The sequence below is a fragment of the Mauremys reevesii genome, linkage group 5 (assembly GCF_016161935.1).
Source record: "Mauremys reevesii isolate NIE-2019 linkage group 5, ASM1616193v1, whole genome shotgun sequence".
Classification (NCBI taxonomy): Eukaryota; Metazoa; Chordata; order Testudines; family Geoemydidae; genus Mauremys; species Mauremys reevesii.
The window spans coordinates 1,654,166-1,672,368 of NC_052627.1; the positions used below are offsets into that span (position 1 = coordinate 1,654,166).

Here is an 18,203-nt window from a genome sequence, read left to right on the forward strand (position 1 = left end):
CAGCCGGAAGACAGAAAACTGTAGGGCTGGGTGCAGAGAGGGGCAGTAAACGTCCTGGCCTTGCCCCAATCCCAGACATCAGTCGCTCCACCTTGGCTGCTCCCCAAAATCACTTTCAAGCTCTTGTACTCCCCTTCAGCATGGCCAGCAGGGCCTGCCAAGCACTGGCAGTGCTGCCTGCGTGGCACGTGTGGGTACTTGTCAGAGATCGCGACCAACCTCCCGGGGGCTGGGTTCATCTCCTTTGTCACTGGTGCCCATTTCTGATCAGTGTCAGCAGGAAGCACAGCACCCATGTTATCCAACCCAGAGTAATGCAGCTCAAAAAGGGGGTGGGGTGTTAGAGCCAGGCATATATGGTTGCATTTCCCCTTGCTGACCAGTTTCTCACAGTCCCTTGGTATCACTTATAAACACACCATAGTCCCTTTCTTTTTCACCCAGTAATCGGATGGTTTTGATAGTTTTTCTGTGGTACAGTTTTTCCAGATAGCATTCTACAGAATGATCCTTTATTAATGCTTCAACCCCTGTCCTACTGTTCTTCACACCAGTCTTCACAGCATCCTTAGTCAACACTTTAGCTGTGCATAACCAACAGCCACCTTCCACTCTTCTAATCATTGAAAGAGTCGTCAGTGGAACACCAGCCTCTGCAGAGCAATCCTGAAACTCATCTGCCACTAGAATGCGATGGGGCAGCCTAAAACCTCAGCTTCCTGCCACTCACTCCTAGCTCTTCACTAGTCCAGATGGTAACTGAGCTGTGCTGCCAGGGTTTGTCTCAGTGCATCTGATGATTGGAACAATCTCAGCCAACAAGAGTAGAACATGCACCTGGCAAGTAAGAACAGAGAACAAAACCCAGCTGGAAGGGTAGGTGAACAAAACCATGAGTTTGTATCTGGAGTAGCTAGAGGTTTCTTATCCGCAACCAAAAAATCCACCCACTCCTCCCAAAATAGCCATTCATTTAAAAATGTCCAGTGATGGGGAATCCACCAAAATCTTTGATAAGTTATTCTAATAGTTAATTAAATTTAAAATTTGCACCTTCTTTTGAGTCTGAACTTGTCTAACTTCAACTTCCAGTCATTGGATTGTGTTAGACTTTTCTCTGCTAGACCGAGGAGCCCAGTATTGAATATTTGTTCCCCATGTAGGTACTTATAGACTGGAATTAGGTCACCCCCTTAACCTTCTCTTTGTTAAATTAACAAAAGTGAGCTCCTGGAGTCTCTCACGAGGAGGCAGGTTTTCTAACCCTTTAAACCTTCTCGTGGCTCTTCTGTGACCCCTCTCCAATTTATCAACATCCTTCTTGAATTGTGGACACCAGAACTGGACACAAAATTCCAGCAATGGCTGCATCAAATAACCTCTCTGCTCCTATTTGAGATTTCCCTGTGGATCCCATGAGCTTCCAGAGTGGTGCTGTGGGCAAATGAGCTGATTATCCACCATGACCCCCACATCTGTTTTTAGGGTCACTGCCTCCCAGGATAGAATCCCTCTGCCTTCCACGTGTGGCCGACAAGCTAAGAAATAAATAAAAAACAACCCCTCCCCCCAAAACAACCACCATGCCTAATGGGCTCTTCAGTCGAGCAGAGAAAGGTCCATCACCCTCCAATGGCTGAAGCAAGACAAATTTAGACTAGAAATAAGGCATAATTTTAAGGTGAAGGTAATTAACCACTGGAACAATTTACCAAGGGTCATGGTGGATTGTCCATCACTAGCCATTTTTAAATCAAGACTGGATGTTTTTCTCAAAGATCTGCTCTAGTTCAAACAGGAATTAATCCAGGACAGGTCTCTGGCCTGTGTTATAAAGCAGGTCAGACTAGCTGATCACAGTGGTCCCTTCTGGCCTTGCCATGAACCCAAATGGTCTCTTCATGTGGCTTCTACTAGGCCAGCAGGTTGGCCATGGCTTATCCCCACCCTCACAGTGTTTGTGCTCAATTAGATGGTGACCTGATCGTGGTGAGCATAAACTGGGACTAGAATAACAACCAAACTCCTGTTAACATGTGAGTGGAGCTGGGTGAATGCATGAAGGCAACTAGCCTGCAACTGGAGTTCTTCAAGATGAGACTCTACATAGTCACACTTGAGGGATCCAGGCACCTGCACCATGAGCTTCCAGAACCTTCTGGAAACCTGCGTCCATTGGGGCCACTTGCCCCTCGCCCCTCCCTCTCCCTGCCCTCCTAGAGGGTATACAAGGGGGAGTGGTGCCAACCACCACTCAGTTCCTTCCACTAATTCAGGAATTCCTAACCTGAGACTCTGAAACAGGGGAAGTGGGCGTAATCTCAAAGAACTCCAGTTACAGAGAAGTAACCTTCATTTCTTCTCTAAGTGGTCTCTGTATAGTCCTGCTGGGGGTAGTTTAGCAGCAGTACAGCCCCCAAGTTAGGGGGGCTCAAGAGTGCTGGTAATCAAGGACAGAACTGCCCAACAAGCATCAGCACTGGAGGCCAGGTTAAATGTGGATATAAGCAACTGAACTTGCTCTCCCAAAACAAGTCAACGAAGGAACATTTTTGCTAAAAACATATTGCGACACTCTGTACCTCGGGGGAACACCCAGCACCCCCATGTTCATCCTTGTAAAATGACTGTGTGGTATCCAATGCAAAGTTTGTCATGTTGGGTGTCTTCGGAAGGCTCATGATGCACTGAGCGTTGTTGTTACAGTGATGTTATAGTAAGGTTATAATTTCATGTGTATAGTTATGAGGCTGAAAATGTATCCTCATGGCTTAAAGCAAGCCCAGGCAAACACTCTCCAAGAACAAAGAGGCAGTTCACACCTCATCATCTAGGACCAGTTCTCTTCAACATATTCATAAAATGACCTGGAAAAAAGAGTAAACTGAGGTGGCAAAATTGTATGGGGCAGACCCAGCCCAGCCTCACAGGAACAAAGGACTCTGGCCTAGGCAACAACAAAAGGATCTGTTAGACTCTTGAGGGAGTCACCCCCCTTCCTTTGGTCAGTTTGGAATGGCGATGAGGTAATGCTCACCTGACTCTGAAGGGGGGCGGGGCAAAGCCAAGAGGAAAGAAAGAACATGATAAAAGGGAGAGACGTTTGCCAGGCTCTTCCTCTCTCTTCCACCCACACCTACAGGCACCACCACACCCAGTGACTGAAGCGCTGAGCAAAGGGGATCTCTTGGCTGAAGAGCAACCAGCCAGCCTGTGGTGAGAAGCATCTAAATTTGTAAGGGCACTGAAAGGGTTAAGATCAACTTAGAAGGTATTTTGCTTTTATTTCATTTGACTAAATCTGACTTATGCTTTGACTTATAATCACTTAAAATCTATCTTTGTAGTTAATAAATCTGTCTGTTTATTCTACCTGAAGCAGTGCATTTGGTTTGAAGCGTGTTAGAGACTTAGGCATAAGTGGACACTGCAAGACAGAGGTTCCTAGGGTTGTGTCTGGGACCGGAGATATTGGCTAGTATCGTTCAGTTGCAAGTAGCTGGGAGCAGCTTACATGCCAGAGGCGGTACGTGAACAGCCCAGGAGTGGGGGTTCTCACAGCAGAGCAGGGTAAGGCTGGCTCTCAGAGTCAAGGATTGGAGTGACCTAGGAGATCACCGGTCCAAATAACACAAGAGGGGAACATCATACACAAATTGCTGCAGTATCAGTCATGCAACATGATGCAATGACGAGAGTGTGAGGCCAAGCCATGGATGCTGCCTTTCTCCTTGATGAGGACTGACAATTCCAGGAAGCAGAAGCCCTGGCAGGTAATAATTGTGAAACAGTGCAATAGCCAGCCAGCCTTTGGACCACGATGGACTGGCTCCTCATGTCTGCTCCATCTCCCCAAAGGATTGGGGACACCCATAGATAAGCTTTGGCCTGATACAAATAATGACAAAGTTCTCTGAATAATCAAAAATAAGATACCTGCCCTCCTTGAATGTAAAGGAGATCCAGGGACATACAGACATTCCAGTGGTCTGCAAGAGAGGGAAATCTCAGACATCTTGGATGGAGATGTGGGATGGACTACCTGTGTTCTCTAAAGATACAAATTAATGGAGATTGTTACTGAGATACAAGCCGAACAACTATCTGGGTGATCAATAATGGCATCTTCATTTAAATATTCTAAAATAATAGTGAAGGCGGACATTATCAGGTCTATTCACTGAGGAGCTGCTCAGATGGGAGATCTATTTCAAGCCATAGAGTAGGTCTTGATTGAGCAAACAGTCATGCTTTTCATTAGGGCCTTTTAGACCTCAGCATAACACTTATAATCAAGAGGCCAAGCAATGTGGAGTCAAGATGCTGACCAGAGAAATTCTCAAACTTGAGTGGAGACTCCCCCTCATCTCACAAGCAGGAGACCCAATAGTTTGGAAAGGAGGACTTTATGGATATTAATATCATACCCATCTCTAACCTTGTCTGAACCAACATTTATGTTTAAAAAACATTTTAAAAACTTCTGAATTAAAAAGAATCAGGGGCAACATACAGAGAAGTTCCTGGTGGTGCAGGAAAGAAATGCAATATTAATGTTAGGACCTGCTCATGTATAGTTCTGATTCCTGTTGGGAAATGACTTAATTGATACTTTACTCCACCTGTAGAACAAGATATGATAAGATGGCCTCCCTTGCAAAAGCACTTGTACCGATGAGTCAACATTATTTTCAAAGACTATCAATACCTCTTCTTTCCCTGGTAGATGAGATATTGGACCCATCCAGTGAGGATACAGAACTTTTTTAATAGGAAATTTCCTTAACAAAACTGACCAGAGCAAAGCCTTCTTGAGTGGTCTGCATAATGCGCTTCCATTAAGAACATAAGAATGGCCCTACTGGGTCAGACTAAAGGTCCATCTAGCCCAGTATCCTGTCTTCCAACAGCGGCCAGTGCCAGGTGCCCCAGAGGGAGTGAACAGAACAGGTAATCAAGTGATCCATCCCCTGTCGCTCATTCCCAGCTTCTGGCAAACAGTGGCTAGGGACCCCATCCCTGCCCATCCTGGCAAATAGCCATTGAAGAACCTATCATCCATGAATTTATCTAGTTCTCTTTTGAACCCTGTTACGGTCTTGGCCTTCACAACATCCCCTGGCAAGGAGTTCCACCGGTTGACTGTGCATTGTGTGAAGAAATACTCCCTTTTGTTTTAAACCTGCTGCCTATTAATTTCATTTGGTGACCCCTACTACTTGTGTTATGAGAAGTAGTAAACAACACTTCTTTATCTACTTTCTCTACACCACTCATGATTTTATAGACCTCAATCATATCTCCCCTTAGCTGTCTCTTTTCCAAACTGAAAAGTCCCAGTCTTATTAATCTCTCCTCCTATGGAAGCCATTCCATACCCCTAATCATTTTTGTTGCCCTTTTCTGAACCTTTTCCAATTCCATTATCTCTCTTTTGAGATGGGGCAGCCACATCTGCATACAGTATTCAAGATGTGGACGTACCATGGATTTATACAGAGGCAACATATTTTCTGTCCTATTATCAATCCCTTTCTTAATTATTCCCAGCATTCTGTTAGCTTGACTGCCGCTGCACATTGAGCGGATGTTTTCAGAGAACTATCCACAATGACTCCAAGATCTTTCTTGAGTGGTAACAGCTAATTTAGACCCCATCATTTTATATGGAAAACATAATCCCAACTATACAATGTGCATTACTTTACATTTATCAACACTGAATTTTAATCTGCCATTTTGTTGCCCAGTCACCCAGTTTTTAGAGATCCTTTTGTTGCTCTTCGCAGTCTGCCTGGGTTTTATCTATCTTTAGTAATTTTGTATCATCTGCAAATTTTGCCACCTCAGTTTACTCCTTTTTCCAGATCTTTTATGAATATGTTGAATAGGATTGGTCTCAGAACAGACCCCTGGGGGACACCACTATTTCTCTCTCTCCATTCTGAAAACTGGCCATTTATTCCTACCCTTTGTTTCTGGTCTTTTAGCCAGTTACCAATCCATGAGAGCACCTTCCCTCTTATCCCGTGGCAGCTTACTTTGTGTAAGAGACTTTGGTGAGGTACCTTGTCAAAGGCCTTCTGAAAATCTAAGTACACCACATCCACTGGTTCCCCTTGGCCCATATGCTTGTTGACCCCCTCAAAACATTCTAGTAGATTGGTGAAGCATGATTTCCCTTTACTAACACCACATTGACTCTTCCTCAACAAATTATGTTCATCTATATGTCTGACAATATTGCTCTTTATTATAGTTTCAACCAATTTGCCTGGTACGGAAGTCAAGCTTACAGGACTGTAAGTGCTGGGATCACCTCTGGAGCCCTTTTTAAGAACTGGCGTCACATTAGCTATCCTCCAGTCATCTGGTACAGACGTTGATTTAAATGATAGGTTACATCATTATGCTGTTCATCAGAAGTTAGACAGATCAGATTTTAGGAAGGTGAAAATAATCTTGCAAGTCAGAGAAATGCTCTTAGTTCCAGTACCTTTATGTGGAACCACATCTCCCAGTGAGATCACAAACCAGGGCATGGCTGGAAATCAAGGTGAAGAATCCCTTACACCCTTTAAGACTATTACTGTAGACTCAGGAAGGTGGTAAGGGAACTCCCTAAAGGGCATGGTCCTCCTGTTTTACAAAATAAGGCATCTGGAAAGTACTGAGACATTGTGGCTCAGGTGTTCCTAGTGTCAAGAAACTGCGCTAGACCCATGAGGAGCCCTGCTGAGGCTCAGATATAGCTTGGTATTAAAGCTATCATGTAACTGCCTGAGTAAGAAACCTATTCACTGCAAGGAAGTTTGCAGGTCTGGATACATCAAGGCTTTAGTAACCACACATAATCTACATGGGTATGAAAATAAATAAATAAATAATAATAATTGGAGATATATCAATCTCCTAGAACTGGCCCCCTGCCTTCACTAGCAGGACCACCCTTGTCAGTGCATACTATTAGGGAAGAACCATCTAGACACTCTACCGAGGGTCCAGTTTATACACAGACACTGAACCTGTCTTTTACTGAGAAAGAAAGGAGGGGGATCTCCTCAGACTGATAAGTTTAGACCCCCTGTATATTCCATCACAGAACCGTTCAGGAAGAATAGTCATGGCAGCCAAACATGGAACGGAACACTTGCTGCTTAGCGGTAAGGTTGAGTTTTACTGATTATGTGACCATGACACAGAAAGGGGCTCACCCATGGAATACTTCTGGAAATTGGGAAGAGTTCTGGACCCCAGAGGCGAATACGATGAATTTCAGGGAGTTAGTACAGCCAGAGCATTTCAGCCAACGCCACACAATCCTACTGTCCACAGTGTCTAATAGGTGACAAATCGCAGTCACAATGTGGCCAGAAAACAAACCTCTCACACCACTAAGTGTAGGTGATGGATGGCTTAACCTTTAGTTGAAGCTGTTCCTTCCAAGATGGGACGAATCAAAGCTGTATTTACTGAGACCTTGTGAAATGCTGGGCCAAGTGCTCCATTGGCTCCAAGTGCTCTACTGGTTCCAAGGAAGGCTTGGTAAAGCTAACGATGGGTGCCCCAATATATTCTTAGTCCACATACAGGGGTCTACCAAAGACACTGCCCAGCACTAGATGCTGTGTGTGGTACGTGGTGGAGCCAGAAGCAGACCTGAACAATCTCCTTCCTGGCTTAGAACCAGGAACTGGTTATAACCAAAGCACAATAATGTTGTAATATTTCCTTCTATGAGAGATCAGAGATCAATACACAAAGCCCAATGACCTGTTGCAAAAAAGTGTCACCTTTGTTAGGTCCCAAAGCTGAAGATAGTTCTGCACGTGTTAAAAACTGAAATTACCATGTATCACATAAATACTCTAATCACGTGACATCAGTAATTAATGGAACCAACACTAAAAATTGCCACCAAAAGATTCAGCGAGACAGATAGATGTATCAAAACAATCAGATAATACTTGTTCATGTCATGTAAAATGCATCATTTGCCTCCCCTCATCACCTGTTGAGTCATGAGGCTCATTCATCTTCCTCCAGAAGTTTTTCAGATATGTTGTCCCAGAGCTGGTAGGTTTTACTTATATGCCATATGTTCAGATTTGTAGGGAACAGTATCTCTCCCTCACTGTTCTGTAGCCTTTCAATTTTAAAATAACAGAGTGCCTTCTGCTGACCTCCTTAAACATCCGTAGTTCTAGGTTAGTGGACTTGAGTCCAGAAACAAACAACAGCAGAATTCTTGAATTTTAAGTCTGTTTAGATGTTGACAGATGGAGGGGAAGAAAGGAGATGGGAAGGAGCCATACTCAAGAGGAACAAGAACACTGGTCACATCTGTTCTTATGTCACTGCAAAAGTCACTTGCTCTACAAGCCATGGTTAGGATATGGTGTATGAATCTCTATTAACCAACTTCTTACCCAGCAAAATTGAAGTATTGTTTTAAAAATGGCTTGAGACATTGGTCAGATACTTTATGTGCTGGATTTTTGAGCTGTGGGCGCACTTGTACCTGGGTACACTGGTGCTCAACAGCAAGGAAGCAGACAAATCTCCTGCAAAAAGTGATCAGATCCCAACAACCACTCTCGCCCAAACCCCAATTGCAGGTAATTCTCATTGAGCATACAAATAATTGGACTGTCTTGTTCAGTGCCCTTTATTTTTTCCATAATTTGTACAAATCTGGTTATAGGCAAACTTGGGTGATATTTTGTTAGCAATCGTACGTGAATTCTAGATTAAAATAAGGAATTATGTACACACTGCTCTCCATGAGTTTTATAGCAAGCTACAATGGTCTGCAGTTGGCACAAGACTATAAAATGGAATTACAGCATCAGGAACAATGCCCTATATGGGCAGCTTCCTTGCAGCATCTGTCAGGTCACATGGTTGCATGAAGCTTTGGCATCCAGCAAGGCTTCACACTCCCATTGGAAGCAGACACTCTCCCTGCCTGTGATCTCCAGCAGAGAGACTCTTAGGATCCTTGCACCGGGAGTGAGTGGGAATTCTTTTCTCCAACAGCGGTTCATCTTCAGACATCAAGTGCTTCTTCTGCATTTGCTTCCATTCTCACCAGTGTGGACAGAAAAGAGTTTCACGATTCTTTTTAAACACAGAATTTTAATTTTAGGATTATCCCAACTAGTACTGAACAACAAAAGTACAAGTCCATAAGTAAAACAATGAATGAGCTTCTGCCACATACAGTGATGGGGTTGCTCTGTAGGAAGGGGATTTGATCCCAGGAGGGTGACCAGTCCGGAGGAGTTTAGAAAGACACCATTCTTGTTTCAGGGATTCAAAAACAATGGTGTTCCAAAATGGTGAAAATTATATGCAGAGTTTGTAATAGATTTCAATAGAGCTGGGATGTAGAGATAAGCAGACACAAAAAATCAAAATGAAAGATACCTTATTAAGGGATTGTACTCTTATTTGTGTTATCCTAATAGAATTTTTGTTTACAGCACTCAAGACTACAGTATTATATTGTGGTATTGTACATTAGTTACCTAATTTATCTGTCTCATTGAAACAAACACAGTAATGGAGAGAAAAATCGGCACTTTCATTGTAAGTGGTTGTTTTATTTTTGAGAGTCATGTCACAAAGGGTCCAGAAGTTTCACAATGCCTTGCCTCAGAAGGGTTACTGCTAAAGGTTGGCAGTTCCGTTTCCCCAGGCAGTGGGAGTACGGGCTCTGTAAGTGTGGAGAGCATTCCAGAAAGAGGCCTGCTCGTCTGAACATCTTGGGCCAGGTTGTTCTGCCAGCTGAGCACGCACAATTCCCACTACCGCCAATGGACGCTGCACATGCACAGCTGATGGGTGGCCAGGCTCAGGCTGCTCTTCATCTGGGGAACCCAGTTACATGCCCTGAACTCTGAATTTCTAACATGCCTCCGCCGGGTGTCAGAAGTTCAGACATGGGTGTTCTGGGTGTGCTGAGAATGGGTTTTCTCAGTGACAAACACACTGACACTGAGACATTTGCAGCCCTCTTTTTGGAGCAATGAGGCTTCTCGTTAGGGCCATGTGAGTAGGTAAATGGGCTGCATTTGAGGCTCAAGCATCTGGGTGCTATTTTAAAGAATGAAGAGACATGAAATTAAGTTGCTCGGCTAATGCCTTTTGTAAAAGGCTTTCCTTCCAATCACAGCGTTTGGCTCCTCCACCAGAAACATGGCAAGCTGTTTTAGTGCTTACTCTCAGGAAAGCAACTCTGAGGGCTGGTCTTCACTATGGGGAGATCAACGTTGCTGCAATTGAACAGCAAGGGTCAATTTAGGGGGTCTAGTGAAGACCCGCTAAATCAACGGCAGAGCACTCTCTGGTCAACCCCAGTACTCCAGCTCCCCGAGAAGAGGAAGGGAAGTCAACTGGAGAGCGTCTCCCGTCGACACAGCATAGTGAAGACACTCGGGTAAGTTGACCGAAGCGACGTCGACTCCAGCTATGTTCACGTAGTTGGAGTAATGGAACTTAGCTTGACTACCCCGGTAGTGAAGACAAGCCCAGAGGGGATGGATCCGCAGCTGGTGTCAAGTGCTGTCTTTTGGCGAGAACCATATTAGGCTTCTGTGATATGTGAATGACTTTTAGCAGGTGCACTGGGCATGCACATTCTTCAACTTTTGGCCATGAAGGGTTACGAAATCAAGTGATTTACAAGACAAAAACCACTGCAAATGATTTCCTCACACAGCACCTTTACTCTGTACAGAACATCAGATACATAACACTGGCAGTTAAAAGATATTGGACCACATTTTTGTCTTCTATAAGTTTAGAGCTCCAGATGAAACCTAGAGCAGCCATTAGTTCAATTAGTACATTGGAAACAACAAACAACAGAATCAGGCATAGGGTTTTTTTTAAAGCTGTAAAGCTTTGAACTTCTACACCCATGTTAACTGTTTCGCTTAACTAAGATGCACAACTGTGTTACCATTTAAAACTATGTCTAATGGGAGATGGTAGGTAATATGCATTTTAACAGCTATCTGAAACTACTGCAGATGGCACATCCCCAACCCCTGATTAACTAAATAACATAAAAATAAAAAGCCCTCTAAATGAATACAAAACTTCAAAGCCTAGTTGTTATCATTTGAATTCTAACACTATTAAACAAGTAGCCAAAACACAAACACCCAACTTGAGTCAATGAAATTTAATTAAAAAGGACAGCTGGGTCTTACTTCTGGTTTGGACTGAGGAAGCATATTAGAGTCACAAAAACCAAACTCAGAGCCATATGTCCAGTGCCGGCACAGGAGACTTAAGCAAAACAAAGAAAAGTTTGATGCTTATTGGAACTGCTGCTTCTAACCTTTTCTCTAGGTATACTGCAAAAGATGGTGTGCAGTTCAGCAAGTCTGCCTCAAATTACCAATTTTACAAGTGGTAACATTTGTTCTCCACAAGAATCTCTCTGCAGAATTTCTTCTGTTTTTATACTGAAAATCTCTGTTCGAATTGTTTTTATTGTTTTATCCGCAGATTTCTGAAAGTAGATAAATTATTTTATTTTGTAAACTAAAGGCAATACACTAACCTGTCATTTCAATACTTTCTGGAGGTAAAAGGCATTAATGCAAGAATTGTAACATGAGCAATTTAACATCGCTGGCTGTTATGCACTTGTAAAAAGCGTAGCTCTCTCAGACATATATTTTCCAAAGTCATTGCACAATGAATGCTGCTGTGCCTCTTGCTGATACAGCCTATTAAAAAGAATCTTAAAATGGTTTTATTTTCAACTTCCTCTGTCTTTCTAAAATTAAAGTTGCAAAAGGAAGTCAAGATTTTTTTTGGGTTAAATTTACACCCTTGGTATTGGATATTTGAAACCATTTTATATTATGCTAAGCAGTGCTTGAAAGTAACCTTCCCCTACCCAGACAAAATAAAAACAAAACATTGTAGGAGGATGATTAGAAAGGACAAAGCCTGGCTTTGTTCTCATATAAACCCAGTCCCCACTTGTTTAAAACAATTATACACCAGTGGAAATAAATGATTGTATCTTTTTTGCACATCACTCATGCACTTCAATTGTGATGTTGTGCATGAAGATACGACATGAACTCAACATAATATAATCCATTTTTGTTGCTTTAAATTAGCCAGTTGCTGGGTGTGTCTTTAAGGAACTGCACTTTATACTCCTGCACACAATCTTCTGGCTTTTTACCCACAAATTTTCATCCCCTTGCAGAGTTGCTTCTTTTGAATTATATGCCACTGTCACTTGAGAACATTTCACAGTCTGCATTGTACTTTAGCAGCCTTTTAAACCTTTCATTCATAAAGTGATATTTATATTTTAGTCAGCAGAGGGCACTGACCTGCTTCATGAAGTTTTACCAAGCACAAGAGGCAGCTTTATGAAGTTCACAAAGCTCACTAATACTTCCCCTAGAAAACTGACAGAGTAAGCAGCAAATTGAAACTTGATTTGTTTCCACCCTAAAGTTATGCCTGTAGCAATGTTTGCTCATAAAAGTGCAAAACCCCCCTAAGCTGAAGAACTGGACTTAGCTCCTTCTTGGATAAGAAACTCATATTGCATTGTTAATGATTTTAGCCAACTTGACTTTGTGCAAAATATCTTTAAGAAGGTTCCGGCTCAATTTCAGAATACAAAAGAAGTAAAATAAATAGTTGACTAAGATCTCTCTAAACAATAAGTTGAATTTTGTGTGCTGAAAAGAAATTATGGGTTTAATGCAATTTATCTGTAAATAGAGAACAGTAGTCTGTGAAATTTTAACATACGGAGTTGTACTGGTAATGTTTTCTGCTTGTAGCATAATGTTCCCAAAGTCTAGATCAATGCAATGTTGTTTTACACTTGGTAACTGCGGTGAGAATGAGCCTGAGATATGTTGTAAAAAGGCAGTCCCTTGTAAACATTTCCTCAAAAGGAACAGTAGCAGTTGAGTATGTATCAGTTACTCATATGATACTTGTCAATATAGCAATGCTTTATAAAAGACATACAGCTTATTTCCAGGTTGTCAAGAATTTTATATGATATTGATTTTCTGAAACAAAATGTCATCCAGTCCAAGATTTAAATCATATTTTGCTTCACCATTCTACATTTACTAGGTCTTCTGCTCTGCTGCTGTTGCAGTTTGTGAGGGAGCTTCTGGTTTCATGATCTGGTATGTAATGAGATATTCTGGGTAAGCCTGAAAATAAGCAGAGAAACAAACCAATGCTTTTCTGAAGGATATGGACAGTAAATTACAATTTCACCCTTCATTTATTTTGCGGTGCTGAAGTACTACAAAGGTGTAAGGGTCCATGGACTAGAACCCGGGTCTGCAGAGCCTGGGATGGCTGACGTTCCCCACAGAGCCACCAGGAGGCTAGAGAGAGCTACGGCCAGGAAGCTCTGAGGAGGGTAGCTGCAGCAGGAAGCACCACCCAAGGGAGCCAGAGTGATAGTACGCTGTGGGCCTCTGATTGGCCAAGTCCCCTGTTAAACCCCAGGGTTGTTACAGGAAGTTGTCTGGGCAACCACACAGACTTTGGCCTGCTGCAACTCCAGACTTTGCCTTTTCACCAGACCTCCAGTCTCCAATCACAGCCTGAATCTGCTCCTGACTCTTGCCCCCTGGCTCCAGCCTCTGGTCTCCAACGCCAACTCTTATCCCGACTCTACGTTACTGAATCTGGCTCTTGTGATTCCTTCAACTCCTGCTCAGCAACTATCATTTCTGGTGTGCAGACCTCAGTGCAGCTGTGACCACCTGTGCCCCAGTCCCTTACAAAAGGATGTTAGACCCTGGAGGCTATTACATGTCTATTACTGTAACACTGATGTTTCAATATAAACACCTTCCTCCTCCCATCGGCTCTCCCTCTTTGCTTTTTAGCATTCCCTTGATATCTGTAGAGATCAATGAGATTCCTCAGTAGGGAGGACTATATAACTGCTCTCCTTACCTCCCCCGTTATTCACAGCACCAGAATTCTTGAGCATGGCTACCAGAAAAGGAGAGCAGAGAGAAAAGCAGCAGGAGAACTAGATGTCTATGCCAGTGGGGGCACAGCAGAAAGAGCTCGTAAGAGCCAGATTTTCCAGTGTTTAGCACTGAGAACAATGGGAGCTGCTGGGTGCAGAGCACTAATACACATATGGTTCCAAACTTTCAAACATTCAGGGACCTCCTGAAATGAGGCAACAAGTCTTAATAAAAAGGAGTTTGCTCCATGTGGGCATTACCACTGCATGCCCAACAGCCAAACTTCCTGAGTTAATACCATGGGTAAGTTCCCATCTGCACCTCCCCCAAGAGCGTAACAGACGACGAAGTGGGTATTCACCCACGAAAGCTCATGCTGCAAAACGTCTGTTAGTCTATAAGGTGCCACAGGACTCTTTGCTGCTTTTATAGAATACAGTTTGTAATACTGGACTGGTCAGCGACCCTAACTAAGTGCTGGCTGGTGATCTGTTTTGTGACCTGCAAACATTTTAAGAGTAAAGTAACTACTGAACGGGCACTGAGCACATAATAAAACTGCCCTGCCAGTCCCTCATTGCAGGTCCTTGTGGCACAGCACTGCACTGGCTGTGTTGCTCCAGGATACAGCATTCTGGAACTTCACTGCTTCCTCTGAGCCGTGGACTTGGGGGACAACCTTCCTGCAGGTGCTCACAGTAAACAGGTCATGTAAATGGAAAGTTTTATTCCCAGGGCAAATGTCTTATCTGAACTGTTTTTATTCAAAACAAGTCTTGAATACTACTTATGCTGGCACAAAGGTAAGACTAAGTTTAGCCACATGAGGAATCTCCTCTACTCCCTTTTTGGATGGCAACTGTATACTTTGCAGCAACAGCCAATGTAACTACTAACTGGAATCTATGGGATAAGACACAGCTGTCCCCACTAACTTCCAGAAAAGTTTTTGAAATTAGTCTGCCTTCACCGCAACAGAGCCAAGGCCATGGAGAATCAGTGCCCTCTGCTGTGGCTACCAAGGCCAATCAGATATTTTAAGAGGCTCTTGTTTAGTAGCACCAGACAGAAGGCGATTATACACAAAGGCCAGATGCTCATCTGTGTAGAACTGTGTAGCACCACTGAAGTCAATGGGGGCTATGCTGATTTACACCAGCTGGGGATCTGGCCACCACTATGTATTCAAATAACTTGTAGAGCCCTGACTGGTACATAATTTGGGAACTTTATCTGGATTGTTATCAGACAAGCACACAGTACCTGTTGGGGGAGGGGTAGCTCAGTGGTTTGAGCATTGGCCTGCTAAACCCAGGGTTGTGAGTTCAATCCTTGATGGGGCCATTTGGGGATTGGTCCTGCTTTGAGCACGGGGTTAGACTAGATGATCTCTTGAGGTCCCTTCCAACCCTAATAATCTATGATATGACATGGCTACACTGATTACAAATTTTGCACATTCCATTATTCTGATGCTTTATAATTAAACCCTTGTTTTCAGTTTAAACTGATTTTTACCAAAAAATTCCTGGGTTTCACAAAAAGAATTATTCAGCTTTTTTCCAATTTTCACCCTACTTTTGTATCATTCAAATATATAAACAATAACTTGTTTTATTAGGACGATAATACATTAGTCTGGGTGTATATGCAAAGCTGCCTGTTGACGGAAGGCTATGTATTACACACAATAAATAAACAGGCACGCACACAAGCTCTGAAGTGCGTGCGCGTCTGAACATACCGATGAATCTCATGCCCACCACATACACATTTCAAGCTACTAGCAGATAACAGTTTTAAGATTTAACACACTAAAATGGGATGAAAACAAAAATCTGTCTCAGAACACGTTTCAGAACATAAGTAGAAGAAAATTTAAAAAAAACAAAAACAGGAGAAAAGGATGAAGTTGACTGTATGTGCTGCAAGTGGTGGGGCCCAATTATTAAATGTAAATATTTATAGGCTAATAGTTGTAAGTCTACAACAGTAAACTGTTTATTCAAATGAAAAGTTTTATGTGGGGATTAGGGAGAGATTGTTTTCTTAAACTCAGAGGTGGTCCTGTGTTCTGAGTTTTGTTTTAGTTCTGCAGCAAACCACACTGATGAGCGGAATTCAAAGCATTAATCTACTGAATACTTTTCCCCCATCTTTCTGTCCACCAAAATAAACACTGATATCTACCCAGAAAAATTAATAGTTTTTTGCACTGATTTTCACATGTTTTTGTTGTGGTAATAAACACTGAAATTCCTGGGTAAAATTAAATAAAATAAAAACTGAAAATGAAAGGCCCTATTTATAATCCACATACCTGCTCTCCTCTGTAGATAACATATTCAGCATATGCAAGTCCATTCACGCTTGGCCTGCCAATTACAGAATGATGTCCAGGAGGAGCATGAGCCATTTTCATTGTACTGAACTGCAGAAAGGATTTTCCAAGAGTGACTCTACAGAAAAGCATTTGTCTAAGAGAAAAACAAACAACACACAAATCAAATCTTACTGGGAGCAGGAGGTCAGACTAGAAGATCATAATGGTCCCTTCTGACCTATGAGTCTATGAGTCTATGAGACTACTGTAAACCTTAAGAATGACTTCAAAATTTAGGAACTTGTTTAAGTTATCAAAATCCATTTCCCTGAGCCTTCAAATAAGGAAATTAAGAATACATTTTTAAAAATGAAAAACATGAATGAAAGGAAAACCTTCATAAAAACGGTGCATGTGGACATACAGTACAGCTGGTAAAATGCGGGCTGTGATGATCTATGTTATAATTTATTTTAAACTGTATTGTTGTCACCCAATGACTGGTTCAGAGAGGGAGAAAGGCTAAGCCACTAGCCTAAGAACCACTGCAGAGCTTTTTGATGTACTTCATTGACAAGCAAGGCCTTGAATAAATGACACACATAAAATCTATGAATATTTGCTCTCTACAAAAATCCTGCTCTTAGGTCAAGCTGCAATAAATCCAGTTCTTAGCATCCCAGTTTTGTTCGGCCAGCAGAAGACACTATATGGAGGCACAAGCAACTTTAAAGATTGCTTGGAATCCAATCACTATTATTTGCCATAATCTACTCAGTTTCAATCCTGATATTTCAACCCTTATTCGTAAGCCACCATTCTGTTTTATTTATACTCCCTGTAAACTCAATGTCTAGGCGTAATGTTCAAATCCTTTCTAGGGCTTGCTGGGACCCTTTCTGTTCAGCCTTGACAAAGTGTGTAAACTGATTTTTCAGGCTATGCCCAAGCGGCTAGTCTCTCTCTGAAGCATATCCTGCGCCAGAGCTATAAAGTATAAAGGAGAGTGAAATGGTGTGTTTTCCCTGTGGGCAAATCCATTGGAAACTTACCTGTGACAAATGTAACAGGACCTGTCTTTGTGTGTTGGGCAGCCGGTGCCTCCCCCAATTCCATACACATACTGGTTACTTTTCGAGGAGTTCTCTGCAAAGTAAATTCCAGCTCCAAACATCCCTCCAATATATGCATGTCTTTCATCAAATCCTTTGTGAATAATTGCATTAATAAAAGGAGACCCTAGAACAGAAAGACACATGGGGGGGGGGGGGAAGGGAGGTTAGCTTTTGTGCAGGTTAGAGCTCAGACTTACTGTAGACTTTTACTGATAAGAGGTACTTGTGTAATATGTAAATTAAATGTTTGAAAATGAATTCAGCAGGTAATTCTGCCTAAGACAGGAAGTTTTTGTCTGATTATCCTGACAACATGTTTTGCTAAATGAAACTGACTTTTACTGGGGCTTGAGCAATTTGCTTAAGCTATTCAGGAGGATATAGTTTGCAAGCATTTCTGAGCAGTTCTCCAGAGTCTTTTGAGGTCCTCCTTGTTCTTTCCGTCCTCTCTGGCTCCTTGCCCTACCCTGGCCTGGTGCAGCTCCCCTCCTTTCTCTGACATTCTGCATCTCTCATGGCAATGCAATGTCATAGAATATCAGGGTTGGAAGGGACCTCAGGAGGCATCTAGTCCCATCTCTGCTCAAAGCAGGGCCAACACCAACTAAATGTCCTCTCTAAGGGCTGCCAATAGGTCCAGCAAAGTGGCTTGCACTGAATATGGTTTAACAAAGAAATAGCAGGTCTGAAATATAAAGATGAGGTTACTCACCTTGTGCAACAACCGGAGTTCTTCAAGATGTGTGTCCCTATAGGGACTTCACTTCA

The 18,203-nt window shown here is 42.6% G+C and overlaps 1 protein-coding gene across 2 annotated transcripts in view; it reads right to left on the bottom strand.

Moving 5' to 3' along the window:
* Nucleotides 1-10,710: 10,710 nt before the first annotated feature.
* TNKS (tankyrase) overlaps nucleotides 10,711-18,203 on the bottom strand; it is a 332,035-nt gene continuing 324,542 nt past the window's right edge. For both annotated transcript variants that reach the window (XM_039540122.1, XM_039540123.1), the window contains exons 25-27: nucleotides 17,373-17,559; nucleotides 16,318-16,474; nucleotides 10,711-13,217 (exon numbers count right to left, since the gene is read on the bottom strand). In XM_039540122.1, the coding sequence (XP_039396056.1) occupies nucleotides 13,131-13,217; nucleotides 16,318-16,474; nucleotides 17,373-17,559 (431 nt within the window). In that variant the 3' untranslated portion in view covers nucleotides 10,711-13,130. The remainder of the gene's footprint in view (nucleotides 13,218-16,317; nucleotides 16,475-17,372; nucleotides 17,560-18,203) is intronic.